The 24526-nt window shown below is 41.9% G+C and overlaps 1 protein-coding gene across 2 annotated transcripts in view; it reads left to right on the forward strand.

The window, feature by feature from the left end:
* The window catches only part of KIF16B (kinesin family member 16B), a 306272-nt gene that overhangs the window by 253563 nt on the left and 28183 nt on the right, over positions 1-24526 (forward strand). For both annotated transcript variants that reach the window (XM_070381958.1, XM_005906500.2), the window contains one exon: positions 23445-23528. In XM_070381958.1, coding sequence (XP_070238059.1) covers positions 23445-23528 — 84 coding nt within the window. The remainder of the gene's footprint in view (positions 1-23444; positions 23529-24526) is intronic.

Below are 24526 nucleotides of genomic sequence, written 5' to 3' on the forward strand. Positions count from 1 at the left end.
GCCCCAACCAGTAATGCTGAAGAAGCTGAAGTTGAATGGTTCTATGAAGACCTACAAGACCTTTTAGAACTAACACCCCAAAAAGATGTCCTTTTCATTCTAGGGGACTGGAATGCAAAAGTAGGAAGTCAGGAAACACCTAGAGTAACAGGCAAATTTGGCCTTGGAGTACAGAATGAAGAGGGGCAAAAGCTAATAGACTTTTGCCAAGATAACGCACTGGTCATAGCAAACACCCACTTCCAACAACACAAGAGAAGACTCTACACATGGACATCACCAGATGGTCAACACCGAAATCAGATTGATTATATTCTTTGCAGCCAAAGATGAAGAAGCTCTATACAGTCAGCAAAAACAAGACCGGGAGCTGACTATGCCTCAGATCATGAATTCCATGTTGCCAAATTCAGACTTAAATTGAAGAAAGTGGGGAAAATCACTAAACCATTCAGGTATGACCTAATCAAATCCCTTATGATTATACAGTGGAAGTGAGAAATAGATTTAAGGGATTAGATCTGATAGAGTGCCTGATGAACTACAGACAGAAGTTCGTGATACTGTACAGCAGATAGGGATCAAGACCATCCCCAGGAAAAAGAAATGGAAAAAGGCAAAATGGCTGTCTAAGGAGGCCTTACAAATAGCTGTGTAAAGAAGAGAAGTGAATGGCAAAGGAGAAAAGGAAAGATATACCCACTCGAAAGCAGAATTCCAAAGAATAGCAAGGAGAGATAAGAAAACCTTCCTCGGTGATCAATGCAAAGAAATAGAGGAAAACAATAGAATGGGAAAGGCTAGAGATCTCTTGAAGAAAATCAGAGATACCAAGGGAACATTTCATGCAAAGATGGGCTCAATAAAGGACAGAAATGCTATGGACCTGATAGAAGGAGAAGATATTAAGAAGAGGTGGCAAGAATACACAGAAGAACTGTACAAAAAAGATCTTCATGACCCAGATAATCACGATGGTGTGGTCACTCACCTAGAGCCAGACATCCTGGAATGTGAAGTTAAGTGGGCTTTAGGAAGCATCACTACTAACAAAGCTAGTGGAGGTGATGAAATTCCAGTTGAGCTATTCCAAATCCTGAAAGATGATGCTGTGAAAGTGCTGCCCTCAATATGCCAGCAAATTTGGAAAACTCAGCAGTGGCCAGAGGACTGGAAAAGGTCAGTTTTCATTCCAATCCCAAAGAAAGGCAATGCCAAAGAATGCTCAAACTACCACACAGTTGCACTCATCTCACACGCTAGTAAAGCAGTACTCAAAATTCTCCAAGCTAGTCTTCAGCAGTACGTGAACCATGAACTTGCAGATGTTCAAGCTGGATTTAGAAAAGGAAGAGGAACCAGAGATCAAATTGCCAACATCTGCTGGATTGTGGAAAAAGCAAGAGAGTTCCAGAAAAACATCTATTTCTGCTTTATTGACTATGCAAAACCTTGTGTGGATCACAAGAAACTGTGGAAAATTCTGAAAGAGATGGGAATACCAGACCACCTGACCTGCCTCTTGAGAAACCCGTATGCAGGTCAGGAAGCAACAGTTAGCACTGGACATGAAACAACAGACTGGTTCCAAATAGGAGTACGTCAAGGCTGTATATTGTCACCCTGCTTATTTAACTTCTATGCAGAGTACATCATGAAAAACGCTGGACTGGAAGAAGCACAAGCTGGAATCAAGATTGCGGGGAGAAATATCAATAACCTCAAGTATGCAGATGACCCCACCCTAATGGCAGAAAGTGTAGAAGAACAAAAGAGCCTCTTGATGAAAGTGAAAGAGGAGAGTGAAAAAATTGGCTTAAAGCTCAACATTCAGAAAACGAAGATCATGGCATCTGGTCCCATCACTTCATGGGAAATAGATAGGGAAACAGTGAGAGACTTTATTTTTTGGGCTCCAAAATCACTGCAGATGATGATTGCAGCCATGAAATTAAAAGATGCTTACTCCTTGGAAGGAAAGTTATGACCAACCTAGACAGCATATTCAGAAGCAGAGACATTACTTTGCCAACAAAGGTCCATCTAGTCAAGGCTATGGTTTTCCCAGTAGTCGTGTATGGACGTGAGAGTTGGACTATAAAGAAAGCTGAGCGCTGTTGAACTGTGGTGTTGGAGAAGACTCTTGAGAGGCCCCTGGACTGCGAGGAGATTGAACCAGTCCATCCTAAAGATCAGTCCTGGCGGTTCATCGGAAGGACTGATGCTGAAGCTGAAACTCCAATACTTTGGCCACCTGATGCGAAGAGCTGACTCAAAAGACCCTGATGCTGGGAAAGATTGAAGGCAGGAGGAGAAGGGGATGACAGAGGATGAGATGGTTGGTTGGCATCACCGACTCACTGCACATGAGTTTGGTTAGGCTCCGGGAGTTGGTGATGGACAGGGAGGCCTAGCGTGCTGTTGTTCATGGGGTCACAAAGAGTAGGACATGACTGAGCGACTCAGCTGACTGAATCAATGTTTAAACAATAGATCAGTCTTATGGACTCTGTGGGAGAGGGAGGGGTGGGGAGATTTGGGAGAATGGCATTGAAACATGTATAATATCATGTATGAAACGAGTCGCCAGTCCAGGTTCGATGCACGATACTGGATGCTTGGAGCTGGTGCACTGGGACGACCCAGAGGGATGGTATGGGGAGGGAGGAGGGAGGAGGGTTCAGGATGGGGAACACAGGTATACCTGTGGCAGATTCATTTCGATATTTGGCAAAACTAATACAATATTGTAAAGTTTAAAGATAAAATTTAAAAAAAAATAATAAAATTTTAGGGCAGGCACAAGCAATCTTTAAAGATATAGTAGAAGACAACTCACCTGAGGTAAAAAATAAGTTAACCGGTGAACTGAAGCTGTTGACTGGGACCAGGCAAAATTAATGAACAGAGATGATCCCATGTGCAAAATTATTTTCAGATGAAGAAGAGTGTATTACATAGATGCTGAAAAATTTATGTGGCTTTCAAATGAAAAAAAAAAATGGAGGCGGCTTCCTCTTTCATCCGGTCATAAGTCTGTGTGGAGCAGCCCTGCACTGCGCATACAGTTGTGATGGACACAGCCACACCCATCCTCTCATGAATAGAGAAAATGAGCAATAAACAGACGAATGAAACCCAGGAAATAAGAGGATGGTAAATAGTGGTAAGTGCCATGGGGAAATACAACAAAGCGCTGTGATAGTGTGAGCTGGCCGGTGGGCTGCTGTAGATGGCTTGGTGAGAAAGGTGATATCTGAAGAGTGAGACTGAGCTGAGATCTCGGTGCCGGAAAGAAACGGAGGCATGAAGATCTGGAGGAGAGCTCATTTGAAGGTGAGAGAACAGCAAGTGCAAAGGCCTTGGGGAGGGACCAAGCTCAACGTGTTTCCAGAATTAAAAGACCCGTAAAAAGGGGCAAGTGTGGTAGAGAGGAGGCTGAGACCCAGTGGTGCCATGGGAAACCCATTACACTGGGTGCTGTAAAGGAGGGTGTGAATATCGAAGCCCAGCTGGAATTTCCATTCTGTTAATAGGCGTCCTTTCCCAGAAGCGCATTTCCTGATGGTGGACTCCCGATGTAAATAACGAAGACTGGAAGTTGCTTTTCCATGCTGAGTCTAGCTCCATGACATCAGTTTTTTCCTTTTGAGGACAAAAAACAGTTTATGAAAGAGAAACTGCAGACAGTATGCATGAGTTTGAAAGAGAAGAGAGAATGTGAGTAGTGCTTGAAATCACGTAGTGAGATCTTAAAACAACACCGCCTAGAGAAAGGGAAGCCGAGCTAATCACAAACCCCGTGGGACTGCACCAGAACCAAGGAGCTTTTCTGTGGCCTCGGCTCTGATGGCCATCTCACCATTCACTGAGTGCATCCTGCCTAGCTGTGCTCTGCCTCTGACATTCGTGGTCTCTGGTGCAAGTGAGAGACTTGCCTCTTGTGACACAGCCTGTGAGCAAAAGCCCAGGCAGTTCAACTCTGTTTCCTATTTCTAACCAAACAACAATATCCGAACAGAAATGAGGAGAAGCATCATCTCTAACACAGTAGCGTGTCATTCTAGATCACAGTCGATCTTGTTTTGCTGAGAGGACAGCATTGTCCATTTAAGATATTCAAGATTTTCTTGAATATCAAGATGAATATCAGCTTTTTTTTTTTTCATAAAGTTGACATTTCTTTTGTGTAGCCTTACTTGCCAAGTGTTTGTTGGGACTTGAGATCAAGAATCTGTGCATTAGGTGTTCGTCCATTATAGTCGCTCTTATTGCTGTTTGTATGACCTCCATCCCTATATCTAATGTGAGTCTTCTTGACGTCATCAGCTCCTCCAAATGGTCTGTATGCCATGCTTCGCCCCGGGTGACCCAGGAACGATGTAAGACAGAGATCACTGCTTGCCCGCAGGGCCCAGGGGGAGCCTGGCAGCAGGGAACACCACAGTCCACATGGCTGTCTAAGCACTGCTCTCTCTGCCCACCTCTCCCAGGATATATCCTGGGATATTTAGGTGGCAAGAGAAGAGACCCATGTGGGGAGGCCTGAAGAACCAGTCTGCTGTATAGAATCCTAGGCAATAAGAGAGCCACTTTCTCTGGGAACAACTCTATGGGCAGAATGTCTAGAATCTGCATGCGGGACATGCTGAATTTCAAGAGTCACCTCACTCTGAGAAGCCTTAAGCTCTGGCTTCCTCCCAAATAGCTGTGGCTTCCCTAGCTCACAAATAGTTTATCTACTTGTTAAGCGATGAATCATTTTCCCACGAGCAGTGGTGCCTGGTGACAGAGTTGGCGTGTCACCTGATCAGGTTCCAAGAATCCACTTGATGGCCCTTCAGTCAGTTTCCAGATTTTTGCCGTTGTGACGACCACCCTGTACATTCTGGAAAATACCTACAAGTGCTGACTGTCTCTGGGAAGAACTCTCGTAATTGTTCACCTGTCCTTAAGGACTCAGTTTATGAAAAAGCAAGATTAGGAAAGAGCACACAGAAATGGGGTGGACTGAAACCCCTGAGGGCCTTCACCCCCATTAGTGAGAGGGTTTTAAGAATTCCTTACGCATCATTCAGTTAAGTCTTCTAGTCTCCCTGTTAATTCACTTTCATTTGCTTAATTATTTACTGTAATGTCTCCTTAAGGAGAATGATGTCAACTGAAGGGCCCCTAAGGGATGTTCTGTATACACTTGGGTGATGAACCAATTAAAACAGGCAGGGGTTGTTGGTTATTAGGTGTAACATATGTCTGTGAAGAAAATAGAAGGAACCTAGGGGTATTTACACGCAAAGCGGACTTGTGAATTGAAAGGATGAGAAGTCAGTGGATTCCCTGAAACTCTGGGGCGTGGGGATTGTGGGCAGGGAAAAAGCAAAAATCACAGAAAAATTTAATCCATTGTTTTTTATGGTGACAAATTTCAGAATAGAAAAAGAAAACTGAATTATTTGTCCTGAATAATACTGAAGATGAACAGGTTGCCTGCAGGTGACCGGGCTTGTATGTAAGCGTCATGCTCAGTCTGTTTCCAAATTCACTTGTGTGTGGGGGCTGAGCGCTCACTGGGTGGAGGTGCTGTATTATTCAAGGGTTTTAAAATTGTTGTTTTATTTTTACTTATTTATGTTCTGTCATCTTAGCATTTTCCTCCGGATCCTAAGGAGCTTTGCCTTCTGTTTTGAGTTAGTTTGTCCCCTTGATGCACTGACGTGTATTGTGCAAGATAACGCTCCTCCTGGCTTCTCTTCTCCGTGCCCCTTCATTGACCTCGTATGGAATCATCATCAGATTAAACCCTGTGTTTTCAGAGTCCACATCTATAAAATGATCATGCCACAGCTAGTTTGTAAAAGATTCTGAGAGCCTCAGATGAAATACGTTATTGAAAGTAAATACAAAGAATCGTGCAGTGTCTGCCAGAGAGCACGCCTTTGAAATTTGGTCATGCAAATCACTGCCGCAGTGCTCTTTATCTATATGAGGACTGTGCATTTTCCACTCTATTAAAATCAGTATAACCCTTTTAAATACCAGTGAAGTTATGTGCTCGGAAACAGAGCCCCATTAAATGTCCTCTTCTCTTTATGGATGAGGCAGAGTTTACTATTGATGTCTAATGTCTGTGAAGTTTACTTGTGGGTCCAGGTCATAGTCTGAGAGTCCATCAAGACAAAAGCGTAGCTCATCCAGAAGCTGAAAAGACTATTTTAAAAGCTCATTCCCTTTCAACCATTAGAATGAATGATGAAGACCTCGTGTCCCATCCTGTTCCCCACTTTGGTTGAGTGGTCTGATGGGCGCTGAGTGTATTTAATGAGGTATGGGACACGGGGCTAGAAGGTCAGAGGGTCACTGAGAGAGCTCTCCTTTTAGGAGGTCCGGAGATGCGAAGGACTTCATTTTAGTACGTTTAACAAGGAGTCCTCCTGAGTGCTAGAGCCTAATGGAGCCCTTATGCCTCTAGAGAAGCATCTCGCGGTGAAAGCAGTTAAGCGTTGGAATCGATTGTTGAGGGCCCTTTTATAATCTTGGCTAATAGTGATTCTGAAGCAGGTTTGTGTTCTGCCCAGAGGCAAGAGGATGAACCATGAAAATAGGATATTTTAAGTATTAAAATGTACAATCAAAATAAATGCTAAGGGAAGTTTAAGGCCCACGTGTGGTGAGAGCCTAAGTTACTGGGAACAGGCGTGCCTGTCTGCATCGTAACTGAGTTATCACAGTGAGTCTTCAGAGTCCCCTAGTGTCAGACAGGATCAGTATGCATCAGTCACGTTCCTAGGGGGCCTCCTTTCTCCCTGATGCGGAGCTGAGGGAGAAAAGCATTTTCAGAGCCTTCGAGTAGAACATGAAAGATTGCTGTGTTAGAGCAACTGTTCAGTCTCACTTCTGGCAGTCTCTGGGTGCCCAGTAAATATCACTGGGAGAAGAAAACGATTAGGCAGGAGCTTATGTCATTTGTATATGGACTTTCAGTTTGTACTGATAGAACCATTTCTCACCTTCTTTATTTCCCAAATAATTTCCCCAAAGCAGCACCAAAAAAGGGAAAGAAAAGAAACCAGCTATTGGCTTTATATTTGTCTTAGACAGCTATCTACCATCCATCACTGAAATGCATTCTAAACAGTTTTACAACCAGCATTCCAAATTTAATATAAAAATTGCAAATCTACTCACCACCCAAATTGTAAAGCTACCAACCATAGCCACAGGGAGCATTCGGTAAGCCTTAGATAAATTCAGCTGCATCAAGCACTCAGCCTCCTTGAATTTTTAAATAGCAAACAGCTATATAGGCAAAAAATAGAATGCTGCCAGCTCCCTGATCTGGTACGTTATCAGAGGCCCAGGTATCTCACTGTATGGCTTGTATTACACCATTCTATCGGCCTGATAGATAATCTGTATTTAAATCACTGCTTTCAAAAGTGGGTTGGGGAGAGAAAGACATCAATTAGCTAAGAAGCTTTTCCAAGATACGTGAATGCAGGCCCCAAGCTAGGAGATTCTGATTCAGTAATCTGACATGGAATCTGAGGGTGTGTGTAGTTAGGGGAAAAAATAGCCCCAGATGATGCTCTTTGACTCACTGGTTAAGGTGCTGTCTGTCATTTCTTTCATATCCACCATAGGAGCATTATTGACTTTTCATTATTATAGTCATTGTTATAGATCACCAAATCTAAAAGCTGATTTCCAGTGACAAATAATCTTGTCAAAATTAATGACAAGCAAATTTAAACCTAGACAGTGAAAACAGGTTGATAGCCTCTTGGAGCACCAAAGACTATGAAACACAGATTCATACTAGGCTTTCCTATCCAGCAAGGAGACTTCTGTAACTGGGTCGGAACCATTTGCACAGTATGAAACATACGTACTCCAGGGGGCCTTAAAGATTGGGTAGTCCAGTTTTCATTTTAGAAATGAGATATCAAATCCCCAGAGAGAGTTTTGTTCGGAGTCACCTCAAGACTTGGGGCCCAGGCAAGGTTTATGTCTTCTAACTCCTAGGCCTTCTTCTTGGCCCAGAGTCTCCATGACCATGTTCACTCAAGAAGGGGGAGTTTGCAGAGCGCTTCAGACAAGACCAGAAAGAAGAAGGTCTCTTAACCTATGAAGATCTGTTACATAGCGAGACCCCCATGGATGAAAACTAGAAATGGGGTCCCTTCTACCAAATGTCATGGCAATGACAGGTTTCTGTCACGTTCTCAGTCCCTGAAAGGGACAAATTAGTATCACAGTAACAGATGGAAAATACAAGCATTTGAGTTAATTCAACTGCATAATTCTTCTTTAAAATGCAATATGAAATACTCATAGATCTGAAATGTTTCTCACTTTGCAAAATTGTTGCAACATGCATGAATGTCCTCAAATCTGTCTTACCTGGCTCATACCTAAGTAAAATTGATATTGGCTTTGGGAAGGGTAGGATTTTAAATTACAGTCTTTCTACCAAATATAACAAAGTCAGTGCATTCATAAGTACGTTTCTTTTTTTTTTTTTTTGCATTTTTTTTTGCACATTGCATGTGCAATGTGGCATGCAGGATCTTAGTTCCCCAACCAGGGATCGAACCCTGTGCCCTCTCCAGAGTGGAAGCATAGAGTCTTAACCGCTGGACTGCCAGGGAAGTCCTAGTACATTCCCAGCTGTAGTTTTATACCTAGAATCTCACCAAGTTTCTGTTCTTCAGTGATGGTAGGACAGCAGCTTCTGATGGTGGAATGTCCTAATTATAATTGCTGGCTGTTCCATGTGGACCACCAGCAAAAGATTCTCTCTCGTTCATTGGGCAGATCCTTAAGAGAACCTAGAATATGCCAGGCCCTGAGCTACGCACTTAGCATGTGCTCATAAATATTGTGGTTCTCTCGTGTTACCATGTGCTGTGCTGTGCTTAGTTGCTCAGTCATGTCCAACTCTTTGTGACCCCCATGGACTGTAGCCCGCCAGGCTCCTCTGTCTGCGGGGATTCGCCAGGCAAGAATACTGGAGTGGGTTGCCATGCTCTCCTCCAGGGGATCTTCCCAACCCAGGGATCAAACCCAGGTCTCCCACATTGCAGGTGGATTCTTTACCATCTGAGCCACCAGGGAAGTCCAAGAATACTGGTAAGCTGTCTCTTCTCCAGGGGCTCTTCCCAACCCAGGAATCAAACTGAGAGCTCCTGCATTGCAGGTGGATTCTTTACCAGCTGAGCTACCAGGGAGCTACCAGGTACCCTCATGTTACCATATCAGAGGTCTAAAGGAAGCTCATTGCTCCTTTGATTATCTGACTTGTCCTGAAGAGTGGCCACTTCATGCCTCTAATAAGTCAAACTTGGAGGAGAATTGCGTATTTGTTTGTGAGTATATTTCTCAGTGACAGCTGTTCTTATAAGGCCTTGGGAGCTGCTATTAATTTTGAGTAGTCAGAAACGCTTCCCTCTTGTCAGCTGTGAGAATTATGGTAGCTCTTTGATGAGTTTTCATTATTTGCATTTCTCAAAAGCTGGAGAAGCTGACATTTACAGCCATAAACCTGCAGTGTGTGGGTGTTTCAGATGCTGCCAGTTGTCCTGTAGTTTACATCTACCGGCAAGAGTTGGGTTAAAGCTGATTTGACCGTATAGTTTTGCTGTGTAGAATTTTTCCTTGAGTTTTTTTTTTTTTTGGCCATGCCATGTGGCATGTATGGTCTTGGTTCTTCCACCAGGGGTGGAACCCATTCCCCCTGCATTGAAAGTGTGGAGTCTTAACCACTAGACCACCAGGGAAGTCCCATTTCTCTCTAATATTTAAAAAAAACTGGGTACTGTTTAGGTAGCCACATGCTACAGAAGTAAAGAAAATGTCTAGTAAATGAGGAATGACAGTAAAGTACACTTTTATTAGGTGGTAACAAAAGTCAAATGTTTTCCTTTCATTAGTCAGGATTCCATACTTTATTAGTTGTTGTTCTGTTTTCCTTCAGTGATTTATAACCCAGTTTTAGCTGCTTAATTGTTATAAAACCATAAAAGATAGGTGAGGTTTTTTTATTGCTGACTTTAATTTCTTTTCCATATAAAGGCTGCCATTATTTATATCCAAAGAAACAATGATGCCATTTATCAAAACCTGTGCTGTCTGTCGCCTGCAAGACCACCTGGCTAACCTAGAGTGAACTTGGCCAAGAGAGAAAGGCTTCTAATAAAAACAGACTTTTCCATTGCTTTTAATTTGTCTTTTTGATGGCAGCAGCCTGGCCGACCTATCTTATTATAATGTAATAAACATTGAAGTCAGAATTTGAGCAAGATGGCTCTTAGAAGACATTAGGCTCTGTCAGTTCACTGGGAATAAAAAGGGAAAAGCCAACTTGTAGACGAAAATTTCACGCTGAGATCATTTAGAAATATTACAAAGCAGCAGAGAATGCTGACTCTAATACACATAGCTGGCCAACTTGATGAATAAATGGATACTCTGTTTTCATTTTCTCAAAACTGAGATTCACAAATAATTATATAAATGGGCAATGCTAGTATTATAAGGAACCACTGTCTTTTCTTACTCTGTTCATGATTCTTCCCATAGAGTTATTGTTTAGCCTAAAACTTACGGGCTTCCTTCTCAATTATGCAAAATAAAAGTTGATAACTTGGATTTTTAGACTCCACAGTCAGAGAAAAAGAGCAAGACAGATTTCACTGAAAACCAGTAGGCTTCAAAATTATCGATTTCATTTTTTAATGGCTTTTGTTTCAATACATTTATCTTTAGAATAATGTTTTATTTACTGAATTGCAGAATGAGCTTGCCATTATGTTTCTCTTAGGTCAAAGAAATGTGCTATTTTAATCCTCATTTGTTTCCTATGTTTTACTCTGTATAATTAGATTTCACAGTATGCAATGTAGGTAATAGGGCTGTTGCTCAGTTTCCTTCCAGTGTTTTCTAGACCTGTTGTGTGTCTCACAAATATCCACTATATTTGACCTCAATCATCATTTTTAACTTTAACGTACAATTTTCCCATAAGAGCTCAAACGTCTGCATCATTTCCCACTCCTGCTCTAAGGATAATGACTATAGCAGGAAGTGATACCATTTTAAAGGTTCTCTCATGAATACTGCATTCCCGTTTGTTTCTATCCTTTTTCAATTCTACAACCTCTTGAACGGTAACATTTCATTATTATATTGGTCTATTTTCCCATACACATGTTCACCTTATTTAAAATAAGAATGCTATGAAGATTTTACAGGAAGTGAGGTACACTCCTCAAAAGTAATATAGCCCAGTTAAGTATCTCCATGGTATGTAAAAGTGCTTCTCGTAACTCGGCGTGGAGAGATTTTAATCATTAGTACCTGAGATACAGGATTTCAGAGCTCAAAAATGAAATATCTCAGTTCAATTCCTTCATTTTAACAGATGATGAAACTAAGAACTAGAGACATTATACAAGCAGCTCTTTGCTGAGCTGAGACTTGAAATCTGATTGCCCTAAATCTCAGGTTATTAAAGGAAAAAGGCATACAATGTTAATTTAACCGTTTCATTAAATATATACAGAGAATAATCACTTTTTATTGTTCCTCTAAAGATGATGCATGCTCATTTATAAGAGCTTCACATAATACAAGAAGAGAGCAACAGATTACTCAAAATCATTCTCTAAATATAATTAATATTACTGTTTAATGAACATTATTTAAAGTACTAAAATGGATAGGGACAGGTAAAGAGACAAATATGTAGATTGATACAAAGAAATTGAGGTGAGAAGAAAAAGAATAGGAAGAATGAATAAAATTGTAACATCAGGCTCATTCTGTATATGCTATTTTTAAATGGAAACATTAAATTTATTTTACTTGAATTTAACAAAGGGAAAGAAAATCAATTAAAACTGATGAAATTTCTGAGCTTCAAATTAAATTTTTCTCTGCCATACCCTCTAAAATAATATGTGTTTTTAAGAAAAAACAGCATGTCAGGCTTCCCTGTCCGTCACTGTCTCCTGGAGTTTGTTCAAATTCATGTCCTTTGTGTCAGTGATGCTATCTAACTATCTCATCCTCTGCCATCCTCTGCTCCTTTTTTTTTTCAGTCTTTTCAAGCACTGGGGTTTTTTCCAATGAATTGGCTCTTCTCGGCAGGTGGTCAAAGTATGGGCGCTTCAGCTTCAGTCCTTCCAATGAATATTCAGGATGATTTCCTTTAGGATGGACTGGTTTGATCTCCTTGCACTCCAAGGGACTCTCAAGAGTCTTCTCCAGCACCACAATTTTAAAGTATCAATTCTTTGGCACTTAGCCTTCTTGGTCCAGCTCTCACATCCATACATGACTACTGGAAAAACCATAGCTTTGGCTATATGGACCTTCACTGGCAAAGCGACGTCTCTGCTTTTTGACATGCTGTCTAGGTTTGGCATAGCTTTCCTTCCAAGGAGCAAGCGTCTTTTAATTTCATGGCTGCAGTCATCATCTGCAGTGATTTTGAAACCCAAGAAAATAAAATCTGTCGCTGCTTTCACTTTTCCCCTTCTGTTTGTCATGAGTGGTGGGACCAGATGCCATGATCTTAGTTTTCAGAATGTTGGGTTTTAAGCCAACACTCCCTTCTTTCACCTTATCAAGAGGCTCTTTAGTTCCTCTTAGCTTTCTGTCATTAGAGTGGTATCATCTGCATATCTGAGGTTGTTGATATTTCTTCCAGCAGTCTTGATTCCAGCTTGTGATTCTTCCAGCCCGGCATTTCCCATGATGTACTCTGCAAAGAAGAGAAGCAAAAAGCAAAGGAGAAAAGAAAAGATATTCCCATTTGAATGCAGAGTTCCAAAGAATAGCAAAGAGAGATAAACAAGTCTTCCTTAGCGATCAATGCAAAAGAAATAGAAGAAAACAACAGAATGGGAAAAACTAGAGATCTCTTCAAGAAAATTAAAGATACCAAGGGAACATTTCATGCAAAGATGGGCTCGATAAAGGACAGAAATGGTGTGGACCTAACAGAAGCAGAAGATATTAAGAAGAGGTGGCAAGAATACACAAAAGAACTGTACAAAAGATCTTCATGACCCAGATAATCACAATGCTGTGATCACTCACCTAGAGCCAGACATCCTAGAATGTGAAGTCAAGTGGGCCTTAGAAAGCATCTCTATGAAAAAAGCTAGTGGAGGTGATAGAATTCCAGTTGAGCTATTTCAAATCCTGAAAGATGATGCTGTGAAAGTGCTGCACTCAGTATGCCAGCAAATTTGGAAAACTCAGTGGCCACAGGAATGGAAAAGGTCAGTTTTCATTCCAATCCCAAAGAAAGGCAATGCCAAAGAATGCTCAAACTACCGCACAATTGCACTCATCTCACACGCTAGTAAAGTAATGCTCAAAATTCTCTAAGCCAGGCTTCAGCAATAAGTGAACCGTGAACTTCCAGATGTTCAAGCTGATTTTAGAAGAGGCAGAGGAACCAGAGATCAAATTGCCAACATCTACTGGATCATCGAAACAGCAAGAGAGTTCCAGAAAAACATCTATTTCTGCTTTATTGACTATGCCAAAGCCTTTGACTGTGTGGATCACAATAAACTGTGGAAAATTCTTCAAGAGATGGAAACACCAGACCACCTGACCTGCCTCTTGAGAAACCTATATGCAGATCAGGAAGCAACAGTCAGAACTAGACATGGAACAACAGGTTCCAAATAGGAAAAGGAGTGCGTAAAGGCTGTGTATTGTCACCCTGCTTATTTAACTTATATGCAGAGTACATCATGAGAAACGCTGGACTGGAAGAAGCACAAGCTGGAATCAAGATTGCCGAGAGAAATATCAATAACCTCAGATACGCAGATGACACCACCCTTATGGAAGAAAGTGAAGAGGAACTAAAAAGCCTCCTGATGAAAGTGAAAGAGGAGAATGAAGAAGTTGGCTTAAAGCTCAACATTCAGAAAATGAAGATAATGGCATCTGGTCCCATCACTTCATGGGAAATAGATGGGGAAACAGTGGAAACAGTGTTCTGGGCTCCAAAATCACTGTAGATGGTGATTGCAGCCATGAAATTAAAAGATGCTTACTCCTTGGAAGGAAAGTTATGACCAACCTAGACAGCATATTCAAAAGCAGAGATATTACTTTGCCAACAAAGGTCCATCTAGTCAAGGCTATGGTTTTTCCTGTGGTCATGTATGGATGTGAGAGTTGGACTGTGAAGAAAGTTGAGCACTGAAGAATTGATGCTTTTAAACTGTGGTGTTGGAGAAGACTCTTGAGAGTCCCTTAGACTGCAAGGAGATCCAACCAGTCCATCCTAAAGAAGATCAGTCCTGGGTGTTCAGTAGAAGGACTGATGCTGAGACTGAAACTCCAATACTTTGGCCACCTCATGCAAAGAGTTGACTCATTGGAAAAGACCCTGATGCTGGGAGGGATTGAGGGCAGGTGGAGAAGGGGATGACAGAGGATGAGATGGCTGGATGGCATCACTGAGTCGATACACATGAGTTTGGGTGAACTCTGGGAGTTGGTGATGGACAGGGAGGTCTGGCGTGCTGTGATTCATGGGATCGCAAAGAGTCGGACATGACTGAGCGACTGAACTGAAGTGAACTCTGCATATAAGTTAAATGAGCAGGGTGACAATATACCCCGTTATTGTACTCCTTTCCCAATATTGAACCAGTCCATTGTTCCACGTCTGGTTCTAACTGTTGCTTTTTGGCTCCCGTACAGGTTTCTCAGGAGACAAGTAAGTGGTCTGGTATACCCATCTCTAAGAATTTCCCACAGTTTGTTGTGATCTGCACAAAGGCTTTTGTGTAGTCAGTGAAGCATAAGTTACATGTTTTTCTGAAATTCCCTTGTTTTCTCCATGATCCAGTGAATGTTGACAATTTGATCTCTGGTCCCCTTTTCTAAACCCAGTTTGTACATATGGAAGATCTCAGTTCACATAGTGCTACAGCCTAGCTCAAAGGATTTTGCGTATCACCTTGTTAGCGTATGAAATAAGTGCAGTTGTACAGTGATTTGAACATTCTTTGGCATTGCACTTCTTTGGAATTAGAATGAAAACTGACCTTTTCCAGTCCTATGGCCATTGCTAAGTTTTCCAAATTTGCTGGTCTATTGAGTTCAGCACTTTGAACAGCATCTTCTTTTAGAATTTGCAATGGCTAGGCTGGAATTCCATCACCTCCACTTTGTTCATAGTGATGCTTCCTAAGGCCCACTTGACCTCACGCTCCGGGATGTCCGGCCCTACGTGTGTGACCACACCATGTGGTTATCCAGGTCATTAGGACCTTTTTTTTGTACAGTTGTTCTGTGTATTCTTGCCACCTCTTCTTAATCTCTTCTGCTTCTCTTGGGTCCTTACCATTTCTGTCTTTTATCATGCCCATCCTTGCATGAATTTTTCCTTTGATATCTAATTTTCTTGGTGAGATCTCTAGTCTTTCACGTTCTGCTGTTTTCCTCTATTTCTTTGCAGTATTCATTTAAGAAGGCCTTCTTATCTCTCCTTGATATTCTCTGGAACTTTGCATTCAGTTGGGTATTTCCCTTTTTCCCTTGCCTTTTGCCTGTCTTCTTTCCTCAGCTATTCGTAGAGCCCTCTCAGATAACCATTTTGCCTTCTTGCAGTTTCTTTTTCTTGGAGATGGTTTTGATCATCGCCTGCTGTGCAGTGTTAGGAACCTCCGTCCACAGTTCTTCAGTCACTGTGTCTGTCAGTTCTAATCCCTTGACTCTGTTTGTCATCTCCACTGTATAATCATAAGGGATTTGATTTAGGTCATACCTGAAAGTTCTAGTGGTTTTCCCTACTTTCTCAGTTTAAGCCTGAATTTTGCAATAAGGAGTTCATGATCTGAGCCACTGTCAGTTCCAGGTCTTGTTTTTGGTGACTGTATAGAGCTTCTCTATCTTCGGCCTCAAAGAATGTAATCAGATCTGATTTCGGTATTGACTGTTTGGTGACACCCACGTGTAGAGTCGTCTCTTATGTTGGAAAAGGGTGTTTGCTATGACCAGTGCGTTCTCTTGACAAAACCCTGTTAGCCTATTAAAACAATGGGGCTTCCCTGGTGGCTTAGACAGTAAAGAATCTGCAGGCAATGCAGGAGACTCGGGGTCAATCCCTGGGTCGCAAGATCCCCTAGAGAAGGGAATGATAGACACTAGCTTTCATGTGGTGTGTTTCCATTTTATAAATTATCAATTGTGTTTCTCTTTTCTAAATGATCTTATAATAAAGATAAAGTTCTCCCAGTGTATTTAGTCCCACCTACCTGGTTTTAAAAATTCTATTATTTTTATATTGTCAAACTATAGCACATTTTTATACATAAATTATGCATAATTCTCTCCTAGTTGTGAGTTTAAAATGAGGCAGTGTTTTCTTTGTCTTGCTTTCTTCATTCCTTAGAACCTTAGACTGTACTATCTCTTGGTTGAATTTTTTTGGTCATCCCACATGTTTTTTAAAGGTTCACCTTGATTCATTTTACCAGAATTTTATCTGTTTGAGAATGTCTTCCTGTGGCCAGCACAGTTTAAAGACATTTCTGTGTTAGTTATAAACTTCTTGGACCATATTTTCTTTCCCTTACAATTGGTGCTCAGTCATGTCTGACTCTTTGGGATCCTACGGACCAAAGAGGCTCCTGTGTCCATGGGTTTTCTCAGGTCAGAATATGGAGTGGGTTGCCATTTCCTCTTCGAGGGGATCTTCCTGACCCAGGGATCGAACCTGCTTCTCTTTTGTCTCCTACGTTGGTAGGCAGGGTCTTTACCACTAGCGCCACGTGGGAAGCCTTTCCTTCCTTTAGCACATTTCATCTTGCCTGTGTTTTTCCTACTCTAATAGCTAATCTGTGTTCTTACTGTCATCATTCTAACTTTTTCTTTCTTCTGCTGGGACTTTCTTTCTACTATTTTGTTGTTGTTTTGCTTCTTCCATCTCTTTCTTGAGTTCTTGCTTCTTTTCTTTTTTCTTTTTTTTAAGCAAGTAGAGGGAGTGGGGAGGAGGGCATGGTGTCACTGGATTTTCTTTTTTCAGTCAACATTTTTCACTTTAGAATAGTCTCAGACTGGTGATCTTTTTTTTTTGGCTTTTAGCATGCCTTGTCGTTTTTGTTGCAAGCTGGACACGATGTATCATGTGAAAGCAGCTGAGGTAGACAGGCTTTAGTGTGTGGTTTTATATTTATCTGGCTATGATGTAGGCTAATTTGGGGGAGGGAAGCACCAGTGAATCATGGGGACAAGGAGGGGACAGGTCCTACGGAGAGGGAGGCAGCAATCTGCCACATACCTAAACCTTTGCCTGGAATTTTTCTGAGTTTTGTCCCACCAGTTTTTTCCTTCACATTGAGACATACCTTTTCTTGTTTTCTGGTGTTGGTGGGGACTGTAGGGTCACCGCCTGTGACAGTGAAGCCAGGTGTCTGCCCCTGGGCTGTTCTCCCACCTATACCTTGAGCAGCTCTGGGCTCTCCCCTAGCAGCCCCCAGTGGCCCCCTTGGCTTCGGGTGTCCCCCACCTTCTCCTTGTCCCCAGCTTCAGTCTTTAATCACAGCTTCATGGAACACCTACCTAGGGGTTTGGTTGCCAACTCTGGTAAGTGGCTTGTGGCCCCCAGCCTGGAGGGGCGGTGGGGAAGCTGGGCTCCCTGAGGTCACGTGGCCTGCGTATGGACTTGGTGGTTTCCTACTTTGCAGTCAGAATCTTTCTTTTACTTTTCATGTGCTTTTGAAGGCAATAAGGGGAACAAATAAAAGCTTTAGTCCACTGTCTTTAACCAGAGCTGTTCCATCTCATGTTATGGTTTGTAGGATGAGTATTTCTGTTGCAATCATATTTTTTTAACATGAGAGACTCTCTCCATGAAAGTTAAAAGGGGAAATTGATGGGTTTTGCTCTTTATGAAACTGAAGTTTTTAAAATTTTTTTCATGGAATGATGAACTCAAGACTTTATGATGTCACTTCTTTCCAAAGTGATCTGTTCTTTCAATACAATTGCAGTAAAAATCCCAGCATACTCTTTTTAGTAGAAATTAGCAAGCTAACTCTGGCAGAAAATGATTCTGACAGGATTTTGTACAAATAAAAAAGTTAATTTTTCCTTATTACTGAATCCCAAGTACCTTGATCATTTTCATACAAGTCAGAAATACTTATATAAGTTGTGAGGAATATAGGACATCAGGAACATTAATTTTTAGAAATGTAGGGCACTGTGTTTTCCTTTGTCAGAGGTTACAAAGGAAATGAAAGAGGAGTCTCTCCCCCATTCATGGATGTTTACTGTTCCTGACAGTGTTTCTTACAGAAATCAGACTTGACTATGTGCTAGATTCAAAAAAAAAAAAAAATGAAGCCATAAAAAGGAAAAAATTCCAACTGTAAAGAACTTGAGAAGAAATTGTAAATATCCAGATAATATCATTGATTTTTACTTTCAATCTTTTCTTTAACACGAGAAGCCAAACAAATAAACAGCATATGTCAGTGTATGTAGGACATGAGAGGAAAAGTCAGGGACAGTCACCTCCTTTCTGAGCCTCACTTGTGCTCTTAATTTGTTGGAAATAATACTTTTCAGACAGCAACACTTTCTGCACAATAGAAATCTTTTTCCTCTTTTCGGCTGTCCCGGGCACAATTTACAATGGGTAAATTGTCCATTTTTAAAAACATATGGACAGCTTAAAGAATTCATAGTCCAGAAATGAAACCTACAGAGGATTGCTTATGCTGTTCTGCTTCAGAAGAAATGAGGTGGTCGTACTTGGAGAGAGGAAACGCTCAGGCCTCTCTTCTACTCCAGATTTCCAATTCTTCCAAGGGTTTTTCTAATATTAAAGGTACAAAGGATTATAAGGATTTTTACAATGCTGAGAATGAAGAGTCAGTCCTTGCCCTTTTTTCCTCTAATCCAAGAAAAGACTGTGATCGTCTTTTCTGCTTTTTTCCTTTCAAAAGATGGGCTGATGTTGAAAATGGCCCTGTAATCCATTCTGTATCAACAGCTATTGGCCCCTAGGTGGCTTTGGTGTCTCCTGTACTGTTACTGTTTCCCCGGTTCCTTGGCTGTTGTTTCAACGCTCCGTTTGTTTGTTTGTTTGTTTTGGCCATGCCAGGAGGCACAGGGGATTGTAGCTCCCCTACCAGGGGTGGAACCCACATGCCCGGCAGTGGATGCTTGGAGTCTTAACCCCTGGACCAGGGAGGTTCCAGTGTTGCATTTTATAAATTTAAGATGTTTCCAGTTCTGTTTTATTTTTGAGTGCTCTAAGAAAAATATTCCTTTGAAAGAATATTGGTTTAGATGTAGCCAATCAACAATCCCACAACTGAGAACCTTTGCCCTCGGCAGGTAAAAGCAGCTGGGAATGTATGTTCACCCCAGTGGTTTAAAAACATCAGAAGTTTTATATGGAGTTTAACCTGATGGAATTGCTGATAGTCAACCATTTTTAACTTTAAAATTGGCAATTTCATCTCATTCAACCTAAGAGCTTATAGATGGCAAGGCTTAAACAGCACTGTCAAGATTCCCTAAAAAGGAGAGATGGAGGTAGTTTCCATTCTATCAGAGGGAAGAGATTGGAGAGCTGTTTCTGATGTCATTATTTTAATGGAGGCAATCCTTTTTTTTAATACCTTGCCTCACAGCCTTGCCTTTCTCCTTCACTTTGTTCATGTCCCAGCCCCACCGAAAGGACGTGGACCAGGTCGTGCGCGTTGAGTTATGAGTCATGTGGCAACTTTAAAAAAAAATGTATTTTAACACCAAAAACATTTTCTATTGGGGTATAGCTGATTAACCATGTTGTGGTAGTTCCAGGTACACAGCAGAGGGACTCAGCCGTACGTATACATGTGTCCATTCTCCCCCAGACTCCCCTCCCATCCAGACCGGCAAATAACATTGAGCAGGGTGTCATGTGCTATGTAACAGGTCTTTGTTGGTTATCCATCTTAAACATAGTCACCCCCACCCCACCCCCAGCAAGGCATAAGTTCATTTTCTAAGTCTGTGAGTGTCTTTCTGTTTTACTAGTTCATCCCATTTGTATCTTTTCTTTTTAGATTCCACATCTAAGGGATGTCATATGGTAGTTCTTCACATGGCAGGTTCTGCTCCCCTTCCCTCTCTCCCTCCCTCCAACACTTCTTAGGTTTTATTATGTATGGAGTCAGTTGACAGGAGCTGATCATCCCTGGACAGGCTTTCAGGGACCCTGCTCCAGGCCCATGCAATTCCCATTGTCCCCGCGATGGTCACTGACCCATCACCTTGCTGCTTCCTTGTCAGTGCAGGTCCCCTCTGAGGTTCGTGGACAGCTCTTGGTGGGCCCATTGGCCACTGCCAGCAACTGTTCCTCAGTTTTTTAGAGGAGGGGTTATTGTCTTTCCTCTGGATCCCTGATCCTCAAGGACTCCAGTAGGGTCTTCCATACCCTGTGGATACCCTTTACAGCCTTGTTGTGAATACCTAGAATCAGTCCTGGTTCCTCATCTTGACTCGCCCACCTCATGACATGGAACTTTTCTAAGTCACTGAATTCTGTGTTTCTTCATCTCTGAAGCTAGATGGTTGAATATGATAGTCTTAGGAGTATGTGCCTCAGTGATGTTTAAGGTTGCCCTTTTCTTCCTAAAATCTGAACGACTGTATTACACATAGTTTATACACAGCTATTTCACAGGGTGGATCATCATGGCACAAGATACCAGCCTCCATCCCAGGATGGAGTACATACAGCCATTTGACCATGAGGAAATAAAGATGCTTGCTTCCCACCTGGTTCATCTGCCTGAGGTCCTTTCACTGCACCCGCTCTGATTGAGTGTGCAAGTGTGACTGTGAGTTTCCCCAACAGAAACCACATCATCTCATCAGCCATGTAAGAAAATGACAACCAACTGTGAAAGCATGCTTGCCAAGTTTTCAACATCACTGCATTTGAGGGGGGAACACATTTGTACAAGATGAAATCACGGCTGGATGGAGCCCAAAAGACATGTCTGGGTACCTGTCTTCTGTAAGCTGCAACATATGGAAGTGTGCTTATGCCAGTGAAGGCAGGGTTCCAGAAATCTCTTTACTCCTTGAAGCCACATCACCAATCTAGAGATGGAGAGAAGGGACCAGAGAATGTGGCATGCTGCATTCTTAGAAATTACCAGATCCCTAGTAAACAATAAGAGTAGTTAAGGTGCATTTGGTGTTGCTTCACTAAATATACCTGGTAACATTTACTACCATTGTCTGCAGGTTTTTTTTTTTTCCAGCAGCGATTACTCAGGCTCAGAGAAACAAACTAGCTAGCTAATTAGTGGTCATGATTCAGAATTGGCCTGTCTTACTTCCATGCCCATGGTCTTTCTCTTTACCTTCAACTGATTTCAGATATGAACAACCAAATTGAAACATTGGTGAGAAAAGGGGAAAGAGGTCCCACACCTCTCTCACCCCAGGTTTCTCTGGTTTGATAGAGCAGTGGAGTTGGAAACTTCTGTATGACTTCAGTTAACTTTAAAAAAGGGGCTTTAACGACTTCAGATCCCTTGAAAAGAATCAAAAAGGAGAATTATGCTTAATGAGAAAAAGGCCTTATACCAATTAAAAAAATGGCCAAAAGAGTTGAACAGGCACTCCCCATATGGTCAATAAGCATGTGAAAAGATGCTCAACATCGCGGCTCATTAGAAAAGTGTAAATCTGAACCTCAGCAGCAATCATGGCATACCCACCAGAATTGCCCTGATGAGAAAGACCACGACATCAGGGGCTGGTGAGGATTTGAAGCTGTTTGGTCTCGCAGTCCCTGCTGGTGGGAGTGTCGGTAGTAAAACTGTTTGGGAAGACCGTTTGATAATTTCAGATAACCACTGAACACTTGCATTCCATATGACCACCTCTAAGACTATGACCAACAGGACTCCCTGCATAACGTTTATAGGAAATGTATAGGAACCTATAGAAAAAATGTTCATAGCAACACAGTGCCTAAGGGCCAAAACAGAACCTAGCCAGATGTCCCATAACCAGAGACTGAACAGACCAGCTACTGAGCCAGCTACTGCTGCGCGTGGTCACAGGGGGTGGCCCTCACACACATGAGGTCGAGCAATGACGGACGCAAAAGGGTTCATGCCGTGTGATGCTGTTTACATGAAGTTCAAAAATGGGAAACACTAAGCTGTTAGAAGTTGGGCTAACACCAGCCTTCCGCAGGGCATGTGGCGCCAGTGGGAGGGAGCACTGGGGGTTACTGGGCTCCTGGGGACGTTCTGTTCCTTGATCTGGGTGGTGGTTGCAGTGTGTTGAGATACTGAAAATTCACATGTTGTTCACTTCCTTCCGATGTATGTGTTTTTCTATATGTATATTGTCCTTTGATACTAAATTTAAGTTTTCAAAGTCCTATATATATATATGTATATGCAGATGTTAGTTTTTAATTTTTGATTCCCACTGTGGAAATATAAATTTAAATCAGCCAAGATTTGCATATGCACGAAATAGGAATTTTGTGGCACATTGTGACCTATATTGTGGGAGAAATGTTTTTTTTTTTTTTTTTTTTCTTGACAATGCTTCATTGGCTTCTCAATGTATCTGAACCTGACAGGGCAAGGAAGGAAGGAAAGAAAAAGTGAATTTCATCAACACCAGCAGTTTTTGCTGCTCAGTATTCATTCAGCCAAAGCCACACGAGCAGGTCGGGTTTGTACCAGATTAGAGAGTTCTTACTTGTCCTTGAGTCTATTAGAAAACTTACCTTTCTGTTATGATTTTTCTCCTTCTGAGAAGAGAAGCTTAAGAATAATACCTGTGAAATCCTAAGACTTGGCTACAACAAATTCTAAATGTTTATTCTTTAGGAAGCAAGGTGAAAGCCTGAAAGAGAAGTCCTCTTTTCACAAAGGCAGTCTGCATTTGCAGTAGTAGCTGAGAAAAGTCCACATGGAAAGTTGAAAGAACCGCAGCAAGGGTCTAAAAACTCTCTTACCAACTGTGCAGGTAGTGTGCTTGTTGAGTTTTCAACTTCATCTCAACACAAAAATAATTCTAGTTTAAGAAGAGGACTAAAAAGAAGAACAAACTTGCGTTTTAAAGAAGGAAACTTATGAACCACCATCTGGCAAAGAGTCTACTCTGTATCTGGGGCCAAACGTTGAGACTCAAGTCCATCCTTCCTTTGAGGCCCCTCCTCCTGCCTCCTGTGTGAGCCTGGTGGAGCCTCACCTGGTCTGTTTGAAGTCATACACCTGTTTAGTGGCCAAGTAAAGCAGGACCTACCATCTTGAAACGTCTAACCTCTTTCTCTTCCCACCCCCACCCCCTGTGATAGAGATTCCAAATAATAATGACCCAAAGATCATGAGTGTGATATTAATCTGTCTCTTATAAAATATGTATTTCAGCTTGCGACCCTTGAATTCCCTCCAAAGAAACTATTTGGAAACAAGGATGAACGTGTGATTGCTGAGAGGCGAAGTCAATTAGAGGTAACAGAATCAAGCTTTTCTTTCTGTGTGTGCAGAAAATTTGCCATCTGATTGACCAGTGAGAAGTCGTCCTCTTTAAACACTTAATGGTTCACGGATGTGAAGGTGCTGCCAATCGTTAACGCAGGAGATGGCAGTAGCAGATTGTAAAGTAATGAGATCAGTTTATTTAAAATATAAGGCCTTCCCCTCACCCCTCTCCACTCTAACAGAGCGTTTTCCTGGGTTTTGAGGAGGTACATTTATTCCAAGGATTAGGAAGCAGGTTGCGGGTGAGAACTGAATATTCACGTAGACAGATGGTACGCAGTGCAGGATGGGGGTAGGAGCTTGCTGCCAAAAACCTGAATTAATTAACTGAAGATTTATAGTATTGCATTGCTGTTGCTTTTTCAAGATGGCTGGAAGCAAAAAGACACATACCTATTTTAGTCACGTTAGGTTTTGTTTGACTTACTTTAACTTCGTCTTCTGAGCCAGCTACATGGAAAACTTTGGTTCAACACAACTGTTGTTTTTCTGACTGCCTCTCTGCCAGCGTGCATTGTTGACTGCTTTATATAGCTCGTTTTTCTCTGTAGGATAGAGCTGCTTATTTCATTGGCATCCGATACTACTGAGACAGGGTGTCCGTGCTAGGGTGTGATAGCAGGTGGCTTTCCATCGTGGGCAGCTCTTGCCATTCTGAGCCACTGAGGCTGGCAGATAAAACTAAGCTCACTCCAGTCAACAAGCTTCCTAGGGGCTGTGCAGAGTCCCCTGTGCCACTGCTCTATGAGGAATTAAAAAAATAAGACTTTTTGCAAATGAAATAAGAGGAGGCCTGAGCTAGCCCTTTCTGAATCGTGAAATTCTGCATAAAACTTCAGTATTGTTCTCATTCAATTGAGAGAGGCACAATTTAAAATGGCTGTCTATGGAGTGCAGTGAACACCAGTGAACCAAGGGAAATGTCCAGAGACTGGAGATTCCAGTGAGAGCCAAAATGGGGAGTGGGG

Source organism: Bos mutus, chromosome 13 (genome assembly GCF_027580195.1).
Source record: "Bos mutus isolate GX-2022 chromosome 13, NWIPB_WYAK_1.1, whole genome shotgun sequence".
NCBI lineage: Eukaryota > Metazoa > Chordata > Mammalia > Artiodactyla > Bovidae > Bos > Bos mutus.